At 51.9% G+C, this 12,836-nt stretch overlaps 1 protein-coding gene across 3 annotated transcripts in view; it reads right to left on the bottom strand.

The window, feature by feature from the left end:
* The window catches only part of SLC2A1 (solute carrier family 2 member 1), a 28,821-nt gene that overhangs the window by 14,387 nt on the left and 1,598 nt on the right, over nucleotides 1–12,836 (bottom strand). For 2 of the 3 annotated variants that reach the window (XM_058552116.1, XM_058552113.1), the window contains exon 2: nucleotides 2,322–2,417. In XM_058552116.1, coding sequence (XP_058408099.1) covers nucleotides 2,322–2,417 — 96 coding nt within the window. Of the gene's footprint in view, nucleotides 1–2,321; nucleotides 2,418–6,384; nucleotides 6,592–12,836 lie in introns of those variants that run through there. The other variant, XM_058552115.1, reaches the window with a different exon arrangement.

Genomic DNA, 12,836 nt, shown 5'->3' on the forward strand with positions numbered 1-12,836 from the left:
CTCCCCTCCTAAGAAATAGACCCCTTGCCAAGTGCTGCCTGTACGAGTCCGGCTGCGTCACCCCTGACCTCCCTTCCTGCACATCCCACGTGCACCTCTTAGCTCCTCCCATACCTGCTCCTCCTCCAGACCCCACATCGCCCAAGCCAGAAAAAACCTAGAAGCCACTTTTAAACCCTATTGTCCTCACACTGAACTGATGACCAAACCCTGCCCATCTTCCTACTTAGTGTTTGTCTTTCTGCCCCTATTGCAACAGCAGCTTTCTCACCAGTTTCCCTGTCTCTAGTCTCACATTCTCAGAGCCATTCCACTGCACCAGATGCCTGAATCATTTCCCTAAAATGCAAATCTGATTATATCTGGCCTCTTCAACGGGTGCCTATTGTCCTCAGTCTAAAGTCCATACTCTCTGGCTTAGCCTACGTGTTGGTGCCCACATGCCCATTCTGATTGTGCCAGGCCATGCCGGTGGCTGGGTATTTTGCAGATAAAATCTACCCACAAGGCTCTTTGTGGCCAGGCTCTGCTTACCTTGTTGGCCTCCCAGCTTTCTCTCTTCCTGTTCACCTTAGTGATGCACCAGACTTTCTCTCCTCTGGGCATTTTATTCTCACCTTTGCAGGCCCCCTGTTCACCCCAACCTTGTTCTGTTTCTGGAAAACATCTCCTCTATCCTGACCTTACAGTCCTAGTTCTGTCAATAACTCTGTCATTAACTAAGTGTGATCACTTAATCCAGTAGTTCTCAAGTTGGGCTACATGTTAGAATCAGTTGGGGAGCTTTAAAAATGTGATGCCCAAACAGCATCCCAGACCAATTAGATCAGACTCCCGGAGTGTCCAGGGGACCCCAATGTGCATTCCAGTGGAGAACTCCACCTCCCTCTAAGACTGTACAGACTTTCCATTTGTAAGGATCCCCAAAGGGCACACACACCTTGGCAAGAGCTGTTCAGAGCACTTAGCAAAACCAGGGCCTGGGGCTGTTCCAAGCATGGCCCACAGTCACCATTTCAGACAAGCTTGGAAAAGTCCCGGCACCTCCACTGCAGCTGAGCATGACTCAGCAGCCCAAGCCTTCCTGGTGAACTGCTCCCCAGCATGGGGTGTGGCCCCTACAGCCACCCTCCGCCTGGTTGGAGGAAGCCCAGCTGTGACTCCGGACACTGCCCCAGTGCTCCAGAGCCAGACACACTCACTTTTCAGCCTGTCTGGACAAAGAATGTGGTCTTGACAGGAGGACTGTCCACTCTTGTTTCATCCTCTCCAGGAAGGTACAGATTTTTAAACTGACAAGGCGGTTGGTCAGGAAGGCAGTCTGAGGTCATGGAAACAACCGAGTTTGGCTCCCGACTCCACCATTCACTAGCTATGTGACCTTGAGCCTGCTGGTCATTATGTCTGCCTGTGGCCTCGTCTGTAAAATGGAAATCACCACCCAACCTCATAAACATATGCAAAAGCCTGGTATAGAGGAGGGACTCGGCACAACTGCCTTTCCTGCCTCCTTTCCTCTTCTCTCCTCCCTAAAGCAGGTGGGCTGGGCTGGAGGTGATTGCCAGGGTCCCTCCCAGTCCTGACATTCAAGTGAACAAGTGAGGACAGGTCTGGGACAAGCTGTGCGGAGAAGGAAGTAAGCGCAGAACTCCACCCTCTGCAGTTCCCTAGGGCAAGAAGTCCTTTTTGCTTTGACTGGCACAGGGCCTCCAGGGAGAGGAGGCAGTTTCAACCTGGAACAACGGGATGCCTTACAAGGGAATGTGCTGCATGTGAATGGGTGTGAGCACAGGCTCGGGGCCCATGTGGTGGGAAGGGCTCCCAGGCAGCCTGGTGCTGGATACCAGCTCCATCCCTGACTAGCTGGGCAATGCTGGGCAGTTCTCTTCTCTGGCCGCTCTCCCCGCCTACAGGATGGGAGCGGTGATGGCAGCCTGCCTGCCTTACAGCGCCGTGAGAGTAGCAAGGGAGATGAGCACCGTGAAAGCCCTCTGTGCCCCGGAGTGCCACATGAATGCAGCATCATTACACCAAGGATTGCTCTGATTACTACAAATGTCTGTGTTGGGTGGGAAGTTGGCCAAGATGACCTACAAAGACCCCGTGATTCTGTGGGCCCTGAGCTCCTAGAATTCTGCAGCCCCAAGACTCCAAGGCCAAGAGTCTCTAACCCATTCAGGCCCAGGACATTGGTTGGTGATGCAGATAGTGAGCTGACGTAAAGGACTCTGACACCCAAGGGGCAGGGGGAGCGTGTGGGGGCGTGCGGTGTGCAGCGGAGCAAACCGGTGTCGATAAGCCAAGGAAGGCAGAGCACTCACCTTCTGGGGGGCGTTGATGACTCCAGTGTTGTAGCCATACTGCAGGGAGCCCAGCACTGCCCCTCCCACGGCCAGCATGAGGCGGCCCGTCAGCTTCTGTAGAGAAGAAAACACACTGTGACAGGCATGCCTGGGCCCAGTTACTCCAGAGCAGGGCCTGGGCTGGCAGGTTCCCTTGGTCAGATATCTCGCCTGACTCCTGGCACCAAACCAGTCCTTCTCCCAGGAAATTTGGCCACGTCCTGGCCTCAGGTGTCTGAACCAGCCCTGCTGACTTCTAGACACTGGGCTGGCCAGACTCCTTCCCGGGGAGACAGGTGATTAGGGTCTTCTCTCTCTCTGTAGCCAGGTCTTGGCTAGAGAGGGACAGGCCTTGGCATTCTCTGGGGTCTCATTCCCTTGGTGGAGCCTGGGGTCCAGGTGGCTCCAGACTCCCTGATTGGGAGGCCCAGGAACCAATGCCCCATGCAAGGGGAGCCAAATAACATGGGAGGAGCAGCATAGATGGGGGAAGCACCCTGGATTTGGAGCCTAAGATGCTGGCTTCTAATTCCAGACCACCTGCCTACTTGCTCTGTGAATTCCTGGAGGCTGTCACCCTTCCTCACTCCTCCCAGACCCTGTTTGCTTGTCTGCAAAATGGGAACAGTTATGCTTATCAGCATTAGAGATGTGGTCCTGCCCTCCCCTCCCCTCCATTCACAGGGCGGGAAACTGAGCCTCGAGAGGCAGTGAGTTCCAGCTCACTCAGGGGTCTGCAGAGAGCCAGGCTGGAGCTCCGGGCTCCTGATTCCCCACCCACTGTCCTGCACAGCAACCATCCCCAGACCACAAGCTTCCCAGGGTTATCTGGACACAGATGACATACCAGCCAGGAATGTGCCTTAGAAAAGTATATGACACAAGGTGAGTAAGAGTGTTGGGCCAAGGTGTTTCCAATGGCAAAGGGCTGGGGGAGAAAAATGGCAGTGGGTTTCTGTCTCCTAGAAACCAAGGGCGTGTAGGCAGCAGGCAGGGAGGAGGCCAGCGGGCAGCAGGGCCCTGGGTGAGCAAAGTGCCTTCCTAGAGAAAGGGAGAGGACTCTTTTTCTTTTAAAATGAAGAAGTCAAGAAATGTGACAATCTGCAGGCCCTTAACTGGCTGTGAGAGAATGGAGCCGGGGGGCGGGACACCAAAGAAAGGACTGGCATTTGCTACGTGCGCCACACTGGGCCGGGCACTGGAGGGCAGGGAAGCACAGAATCCTGAGCCACATCTGTGGAGGGGAGGGTCTCAGCTGGGCCACGGCCTTGCTGTGGGCCTCGGTGTCCCCACAGAACCCAGAGGCGCCCTGACTTCAAGATCCTCACAGATAGTGCTGGACTTAGCTGTTAATCAGACATGTTCCTAGTATGGCCTTTTCATTCTCTAGAAGCCATCAGGCCAACGATTGTGAAAGCCAAGGTTCTCACATCAGAGGCTAAGAGGAAGGATGCCTTGGCCAGCCTAAGTGCACAAGCCAGAGTCCGTTGTTTGTCAGGGGAGAGGGTTGGGTCCTTCCTTCCCACTGGGCCACCTGGCCCCTTCCTGGCCAAAAAGGACATTCATCCCAGATGCTGAGACTTTCCTTATGGCAGGCTGCACTCCCTTTAAATCCTATCCTAGCTCCCCTCAAAAACACTGCCTACCCAGCATGCCCTAGCACCCCCCGGAGTCTACCTTCTCTCAACTGCTTAGGGAGCCTTCAGACCAAGGGCTGTGGGTTCTGAGTGGGTGGTAAGCACCTGACAGACCTCCTCTGGTGGGCCCTGGCCAAGCCCAACTCACAGGGTGACGATTAGGATTAAGGAAGAGGATGCTACAAGGCACTACGCATCGACAGGAGGAGGGCTCAACCGTGGCCGTCGAACCCCACCAGCGAGGGCTTTCTGCCTGGTAAGTTACATGCGTCAGCTCAGGGTTGTCCATCGTGTGATACTAATGGTACACAAGATATTTATTTTTCTAGTACACGCTAGAATAAATATAAAACCAGTAATGCAAACCTATGATTTCATAAAATGTGGCATAGCTACATAATGGAATACATAAAAAAGAAAGCTCTTTTGGTATTGCCTTGGGATCATCCCAAGTTATCTGAAGTACAAAGCAAAGCTTCAGAGCAGTGTGTGTTGCATGCTACCTTTTTCTGCCTGGTGTGTCACACGCGTTAGTGTGTTTTTGTGTTAAAAAAAAAGAAAATGTCAGGGCGGGTAGAGAATATACATATCTACTTACACAAAAGAATGCACAAGCAAGGTAACATTGTACCTGGGGGGATTTGGGGGGGCAGAGCAGAGTGGGAGACTTTCATTTTATACCCTTTTGTACTTTTTTTTTTTTGTGAGGAAGATCAGCCCTGAGCTAACATCCGATGCCCATCCTCCTCTTTTTGCTGAGGAAGACTGGCTCTGAGCTAACATCCGTGCCCATCTTCCTCCACTTTATATGAGACGCTGCCACAGCATGGCTTGACAAGCGGTGCGTCGGTGTGTGCCCGGGATCCAAACCTGCAAACCCCGGGCCACCAAAGCGGAGCGCGCGCACTTAATGGCTCCGCCACCAGGCCCGCCCCTCCCTTTGTACTTTTTTGACTTTTGAACCATGTGAATGTATCACCTATGCAAAAAATTTTTTCACAAGTCCTGTGGTTTCATGTTGCTTAGAACAAAGCAATTTAAATAAAAATGTAAGTGAAAAATAATGCAGCTGTTATGTGGATCTGCTAAGAAGCATGCTGGTCAGTAGCGCATGAATGAATGATGCTGCAGCAGGGGCTCTGTGAGAGGTGAGCACTATTATTACAGGCCTTGTTTGCTTCAGTCCGGCTCTGATGGTCCAAGGGTCTCTGGGCCTCTGAAATCACCCTTGGGGCCCCGCTCAGCAGCTGTAGCCTCTGGGAGTGGGGGCTGCTGGGAGCCAAGGACAAACCCCTCTGAAGGACTTTGCCATTTGGCAGGTCAAGGTCAAACTCTGCTTTAGAAAACCTGCCTACCCACGCCCTCAGTCATATCCACACCCACCCAAACAGGCTGCTCCATTAGGACCTACTGAGGCGCTCAGTGACCTGTGCCCCAGGCCCCGGATGAAACAGGCCCTAGTCCTGACATCAAAGAAGAGGCTTCAGGTCCAGTGGGGAGGCTAGTGTGGTCTGAGCTTCAACAAGGGGGTGGGAGAAAGCACTGTGGGAGCCCTGGAGGGAGAGACTTATAATTTTGCCTGGGGACAATCAAAGGTGGGTTCTCAGGAGGTGACATTGGAGTTGGGCTGTGAGGACCATGCAGGGAGTCTGCCAAGTGGGGAAGCGGTGGCAAGACTGCATTCCAGGTAGACAGAACAGTATGTGCAGGAGGAAGAAAAGAGGCCTCATATGGCTGGATTAAATGGGCTGCTCACGGTGGTGAGATGCTAGGTACAGAGGAGGAGCATGGCCCTACAGTTCTTGGCAGGCACGCGGCACTGAGACCAGTCCCATGTCCTCATTCCCGTCTCCTGCTCCCACTGCACCCACCACACTCAGCTTGATCACTGCTGGACTTGGAATCAGGAAACCCAGGCCGAGATGTGGAGAGCTGCTTCCCTTCACCCTGGAGTTGGGACACGTGGTGGTCCTGGCTCTGGACCACCATAGGAAAAGTTTCCATAGGAAATGAGAATAAGAGTTCCTCCCCTAAAGGGTTGCTGTCAAGTTCTGTATCACGGCCCATCATGGAGCCCGGCAGGGTTCACTCGACAAGTTTGTTGAACCAGGAAAGGACGGGAAGCCACCCTCAACGGGGCCACCATGGCACCATCTGCCCCCACCAGCCCTGTGGCTGGAACTGAAACTCGGTGACGAAGTCCATTCATTGAACACGTATTTATTTAGGTGCCACGCTGACAGACTCCTTGGTAATGCCTTAGAGACGGGTTTGTACAAACCCCACAGCTTCCAGATTTCTTGTGGAAGCCTTTTAGGGGTGGAGAAGCAATGAAGAGCCCAGAATCTGGACCCCCGGCCACCCGTTACCACCCCCTGGGGATGGGGCTACCTTCTAGAACATACCATCTCTTCCAGTCCTTTGCCCTTGCTGTGTCCTCTACAGTCTCCAGCTTTTGCTCCAGGCAGTTGGGAATACCCATCTGCTGTTCCACCAGACTGGAAAATCCCTTAAGAATGGGACTTACAGTGCCCAGGGTGGGGCATAGCACAGAACCTTTGTAAAACAAAGAAAACCCCCCACTTCTGATATTAGCTTTTGGACAAGACTTATCTGTTCTGCCAGAATGGTGTGCATCCTAACAGATTTTAACTTGGCCACTTACCAAACCCCTGATGAGTACCGGAACATCAGCTCTGAGAGGTGGAAACAGGCTAATAGTCACCCCCAACTCCCAAACCAAACCCCCAGGGCTACAGAGCAAAGACCTCCGAAGTCAGACCCGAGTGCAATCCTGACCCTCCTAGGAGTGGCTCAGGCCTCTCAGTTCAGCAAAGGCCTGGGCTCAGGGTCCAGCAGAGGAGGATGTCACGCCCCTACCCCTTGCCACCCTATCCCGATTCTGGGGGTATGGAGGCCCACTGGGAGCTCTCCCTCTCCCAGAAGGCATCAATGAAGTGTCAGCTTCGGGACCTCTCCTCCCACACACTGGGAAGCTGATGGCCCGGCCATGTTGCATAACTTGCTGAGCACTGTGGCCTTTTGACCCTGAGGGCCCTTCCTCAGCACAGTGCTCCAGCCTTGGGTTGGCCTGCAGCAGGCCCTTGGTCAATATTGGTAGAAGGAGGGCACAGGGCTACTGTCATTCAGAGGAAGGGCGTTCCCTACGGGAGGAGGATCCTGGAGCCAGCACAATCCAGATATCACTCCCATCCCCTCCTCCTCCCACAGCGTCCCACACGGCTGCCTGAGGTACCCTGGAGCATGGGACAGGAGCCTTTTTACCTGCTTGTTCCCCAGTTCTAAGGACGGCGGGGACAGGGCGGGGCAGGAGTTTACGGGATCCATGACAGCTCCAGCTCCCTTATTGTTTGTTTTGTCTATGTTTCCTTTCTAAGATTTCATTTGAACAAAATTCTGGGCATTAAAAAAGAAAGAAGCCTAAGAAATTGCAGAATTGCTGTTAACACCCTTGTATGATAGATGGGGAGCCTAAGGTCAGAGGGCAGGGGCCCACGATATTCAGGAAACAAAAGCCAGGGCTGGGACTGGAGTGTTTTGTATTCCTAGACTGGCATTTTACCCTCGGACCTCCTCCATCCTGCCAAGTCTTTTCAAAAAGACGACTGATGGGTTAACCCTCCCAATCCTGACCTTCAGCTGACCTCAGGCATTTACTCCTCTTGAAGCCATTTCCTTCAAGCCTTCCAGTGATGTCAGGGCTTCTGCACGCTCAGCCTCCCCTGCACCCCAAAGGGGCCCTGGAGGCAGAAGGTACTCATCAATCTTTAAAGCACAGAGGAGGGGAGGGAGCTGCTGCATTTATCAGCACCAGCAGCAGCACCAGTGGCACTGGGCGCTGTGCCAGGGGCTGCTTATGCATCCTGATTTAACCACCATGACACGCTCTGGGCGAGATTGCTCCCACTTCACAGATGAGAAGATGGCAGGCCAGAGAGGAAAAAGCAGATAAGCAGAAGACCCTTGGCTTCTGTGAAGCTTCAACTTGGGGGGTCTCTGATGCCAAACTCTATGCCCTTCCTGCTCATGTCCTCCCCGCTGCTTCCGGGTACTGGCCCCTGAAGGAAACAAGGTTTCTACCTGGTGCTTCCTTTGGAGGTCAAATTCCATTCCAGCAACTCGCTGGGCCTTGTCCAGTCTGAGCCAGGACAATCCAGGCCCAAGCTCAGAAACCTTTTGGCCATTTCAGTGGATTTCGCTGTAAGCCAAGGTTGGCAAACTACGGCCCATGGGCCAAATCCAGCGAAGAATGGGTTTTACATATTAAAGTGGTTGGAAAAAAGAAAAAGACGATTAATATTTTGAGACACATGAAAATTAATTCAAATTTCAGTCACCATTAATAACATTTGATCGGAACACAGCCACACTTATTTGTTTATATACTATTTATGGCTGCTTTTGTATTACAATGGCAGAGCTGAGTGGCTGTGGCAGACGGGGACCTTACCCAGGTCCCTTGAACTGCTATGTGCAAACCCAACACATGAACTGCACAGGATTTTCAAAGCCTTCCAGGCAAAACCAAATCTCCCTCCCCAAATATCCAAAAATGTGTTTGTCCTAAAACAGGATGTTAAATGCTAACAACTGGCTCCCTGGGCTATGTGCGTGGCCCTAGGTCAGGACCTGGACATCTGGAGAAGCTGACACCCCTGAGAGGTATCCATTCGCTGGTGAGATGGGCACCAATTCGATGATGATAAAATTAATGTGATACGACCATGGGAACATGCAAAAGTCCCCGATACTCGCTGCAGACAAGTTTAAGTCCAAGCTCCCCGACTTGTGTGAACTGGAAAAAATCCCTTCCCCTAAGACTGCCAGTTCTCTATAAGAGAAGTTTTCTAAGAAAAATAAATTATATTACTAAGGAAAGATAATGCCTGAATGCTCATTTCCAACAGTATTCTAGTCAATGGGGATTCAGCAACCAACTAAACCTAATTCCTGCTTTCGTGGAAGTTGATATTAGTGGGGGTGGGAGGTGAGCAGAAAATAAATACCTAAAGTACATCACGTGGTGAGTGGTATGAAGAAAGAAAGTGATGGGGGTGCTATGTCCTAATCCTGGTGGGACATGCCTGTAATGGAATATTATGCAGCTCTTGGAAAGAATGCAACACATCTGTATGTACTTGATATGAAAAGAGCTCCAGGGTAGATTGTTAAGGGAAAAAAGCCAGGTCCAAACAATGTAGAGGATGGACATTTGGTGTAAGGAAGGGGGAGATAATGAACTTGTACAAGGCACTTGCTTGTACGCACAGAGAGAAACACTACGTATTTACCTCTAAAGGATGGTGGGCAAACAGGATGGGCTGCACAGAACTACGTAGAAAGTGTGATCCAGTTACATAAAAAATACACCTGTAGGCACCATATACACATGCACAAGAGGTCTGTGAATAAGCACCAAACCATTACAGCTGGGAGAAGACATTTCCTCTTTCGCTTTGTATGCTTCTCTATAGGTGGCTCCACTACTTCTGTAACAAAAAAAATCCACCACCCGACCCAGAGAGGTAGCTATTACACCACCACAGCTGAGAAACAAGCTCCAGCAGGAGCTGTGGCTGGCCTGAGGACAACCGGTAGAGCCCTTTTCTCCCCACACCCAAATGCCAAGACTCCAGGCTGGGTCATGTCCTGTCCAGCAGAGGCCTTGGTGGCCAAAGGCTCCATAAGCTGGGGTCTGGCAAGAGCTCTCTCCCCTTCCAGGGTGCTGAGGCCCTGGGGAGGCAGAAGCCAGCAAGGTGGTGCTGCTGAAGCCTTAGAGAGGGTGAACTCTGCCCTCCTCCTGCTGAGCTCAAGGCCCGAGAGCCCTGCTCAGTTATGGCAAAACCCCAACACTTCTGCATTAGCTACTGCCTCCCCGGCCAGTGGCTGGATGGCGGAGCCTCGGGCTCCACTCCACCCCTCCCATGGAGGGAGGGAACAATTGGAGGTTTGTTTTGGTGGCCAGGCCTGGGCCTACAGGCCTGGACCCAGCCTTTCTGAGCCCAGGAGTCCAACCAGGAGCCTTCTCAGCTTCCACCACCCTGAGAACTGAGTGGCTTTGTCACCTCCATGCCCAGGAGTGAGCTGGCGGAAGGGGTGAGGCTGCAGGTCCGAGGCCAAGGCTGCACACTTCCCCCTTTGTTCCAGGCCTCCCCAGCTCTGCCAGCCTGGGGGAGGGGGACACTGGAGGCCTGTACCCTTGGAGCAGGAGCAGAGCACTGGGTAGAGCTGAGCTTCCTGAAGTCACAAGCTGATTACGGGGGATTAAGGGCTGACCCAGCTCCAGGGCAAGCAGGGTCGGGTCTCTGAACGGCTCAGAGGCACGGGACAAGGATCATCATGGAGATGTTTACACTCTGCACACCCTAACTGCCACACAAAAGGTCTTTCCACTTAAAATCGCCACCACCCTGATTTAGGGCACTGGGTGAGTCTCATCACATCCACAATGGGGGAACCCCCATTTTACAGGGAAGAAAAGCAAGGTTCTGAGGCAAGCCACTTCCCCAAGGTCAGAGTTTCGTGAGGACATGTTTTGTTTCCATCACAGAAGGCTTTCAGTTGTCAAGTTATATCTAATCCAACTTTTAGACTCCTACTGCACCCAGAAAGAGCTCGGAAAGTCCTGGAGTCTGGGAATTCTTGCTCTCTCGGGATGAGTGGAGGTGGCACAGAAGACAGGGCTGTGGAGAAGAAAGCATCCTTTTTTTTTTTGCATTGTAGAACATCTCAAATTTTTTGTGACAGCCTTATCTCGGACAAGTCTTTTTCCTTCTCTGGCCTCAGTATCCCCATCTGTCAAATAGGAAGGCTGGGCCATGCACTAGAAGTCTCTTCCCGCTCGGATTTTCGTTTATCCTCTTATATCACCCTAGAAAGGCTGGCAGTGTGTTTTGCAGTGGGAGGCTAATGTGTGACCTTGGGAAAGTCATGTTTCATTGGACCGTGATGTCATTGCACCTTGTATCTCCCTCACGGGGGAGGCTGGGCAGCCACATTAGTTGACCCATCTCTAGGCCTGGCACCCTCAACCATGTGCTCCCTCTGCAAACCAGCTTCCCTACAAACCCCTGCTGGAGAAGAATTGGCCAGCAGGAGCTTTAATGATTTACCTGACCAAGTGATACTCATGGCCTGGGTATCCTGGGGCTCCCCAAAAGCACACACTGCCAGAATGCCAGACTTCTGGACAGAGGCCGCATCCCAGGTACAGGTCACTTGGTGCCTAGCTAAGTGCAATGCATCATGGGTGTGCAAAGAGGCAAGGAGTGTTTATGGAGAGCCTATGGGGACAGACACTTTTTTTCCTGAATTCTTACAGACACTCTAATGATAAAAATGACATCATTCTGCAGACAAGCAACTGAGCTAAGCTGGAATTGGAAACCACATTGCAGGACTTCAAAAGCCTATGCTCTTTGTACCGCTGAGGGGCTGAGGAACCCTGCAGATTTCTGATTTCCCCTTTGTCTGGAGGGCAGAGCTGGCAGGCAGAGGCCATGGAGCGGCACCAGGAGAGACTAGCTGGGAGTTCTTCACAAAGGGCTGGGTGGGAGCACCGGCCGGAGCACTCACCCTTGCCTGCTGCCCAGGAGGCAGCATGAGCAAACCCCTCGCTGGGAGGGGGGGGATTCAACCTGTCCCCTCCCTACTTCCTAGTCAATTAAACTCCTACAGTGAGCTGCAGAGGAGCCCGACTGAACACGGGGAAGTGACTGAACACGGGGAAGTCCGCTGAGTCAAGTTCCAGTTTCCAAGAGATGAAGAGGGACACAGCGGAGAGAACTTGGGAGCTAGACACACCTGGTTTTAAGACCTTGGCAAGTGAAACCACCTCTCCAGGCCTCGGTCTAACATCCTGCACAAAAGGCCTGTGCTTGCTAATCACATAGGCAGTCTCCAAGGGGAAGGGCTTTATTCCAGAACCTATACAGGATGATCCATAGGTTTAGCAAGAAAGAAAAAAAAAAAAAAAAATTTTTTTTTTACTATAACTGCTATCTGTATTTGTCTTTTGAAATTTCTATTTCATGTAGGTATATAATCTACTAGTACAACAGTGCGTGTACATGAATTATTAATACAGATTAACAAATACAGATAAACCACTGGGAAGGAGGTACTCCAAAATTATTTACTGAGGGGGCAGACAATCAAAAGCTTGGAGGGTACTATGTGAAAAATACTCACCTACTACGGCACTTAGAACCAGCTGGCACTTGGGCAAACTCTCTCCCCTCAGGCCAAAATTCAACAAAGGCTGTGGTGCAAAGGGGCGGTGGAGGCTGAAAGCCCTTTCTGATTGGCCTGGGCTCAAATCCAGCCACTTACTAGCTGTGTGACTTCTGGATAGTTACTTCCCTTCTCTGAGCTCCAGGTCCAAGAACCAGCAGGACCATATGGAGGGTCAGTGACACTGAAAAGCATTTTACCAAAAGCCCAGTAAACTGTAATGGATTGGTGATCTTCTCCTCCACTTTTCCGTCTCCACTCAGAATAGTCACTTATCCACTCAACAAGCACACACCCAGGTCCCGCAATGGTGCAGGAAGTGAAAAAAGTTATCACTCTCTTACGACGGAGAAACTGAGGCCCAGAGAGGTGAAGCGGCCTGCCAGAGCCCTAAGGTAGCACAGCGACTATCTGGACTTCAGGGTCTCAAGCCCTTACCACCAGCTAAAACCGCTTCTCGTTTTATTTTTATTTTGTTATATCCCAGCTCACCTATGTTATATAATGGCTCACCTACGATTGCCAGGAATTGTCTGCGGGGCTCAGGGTCTCCCCTCAAGACAGAGGGCCAAAGCGGGGAGTAGCAAGCTGTCTGGATTCAACA

The sequence above is a fragment of the Diceros bicornis genome, chromosome 13 (genome assembly GCF_020826845.1).
Source record: "Diceros bicornis minor isolate mBicDic1 chromosome 13, mDicBic1.mat.cur, whole genome shotgun sequence".
Taxonomy (NCBI): domain Eukaryota; kingdom Metazoa; phylum Chordata; class Mammalia; order Perissodactyla; family Rhinocerotidae; genus Diceros; species Diceros bicornis.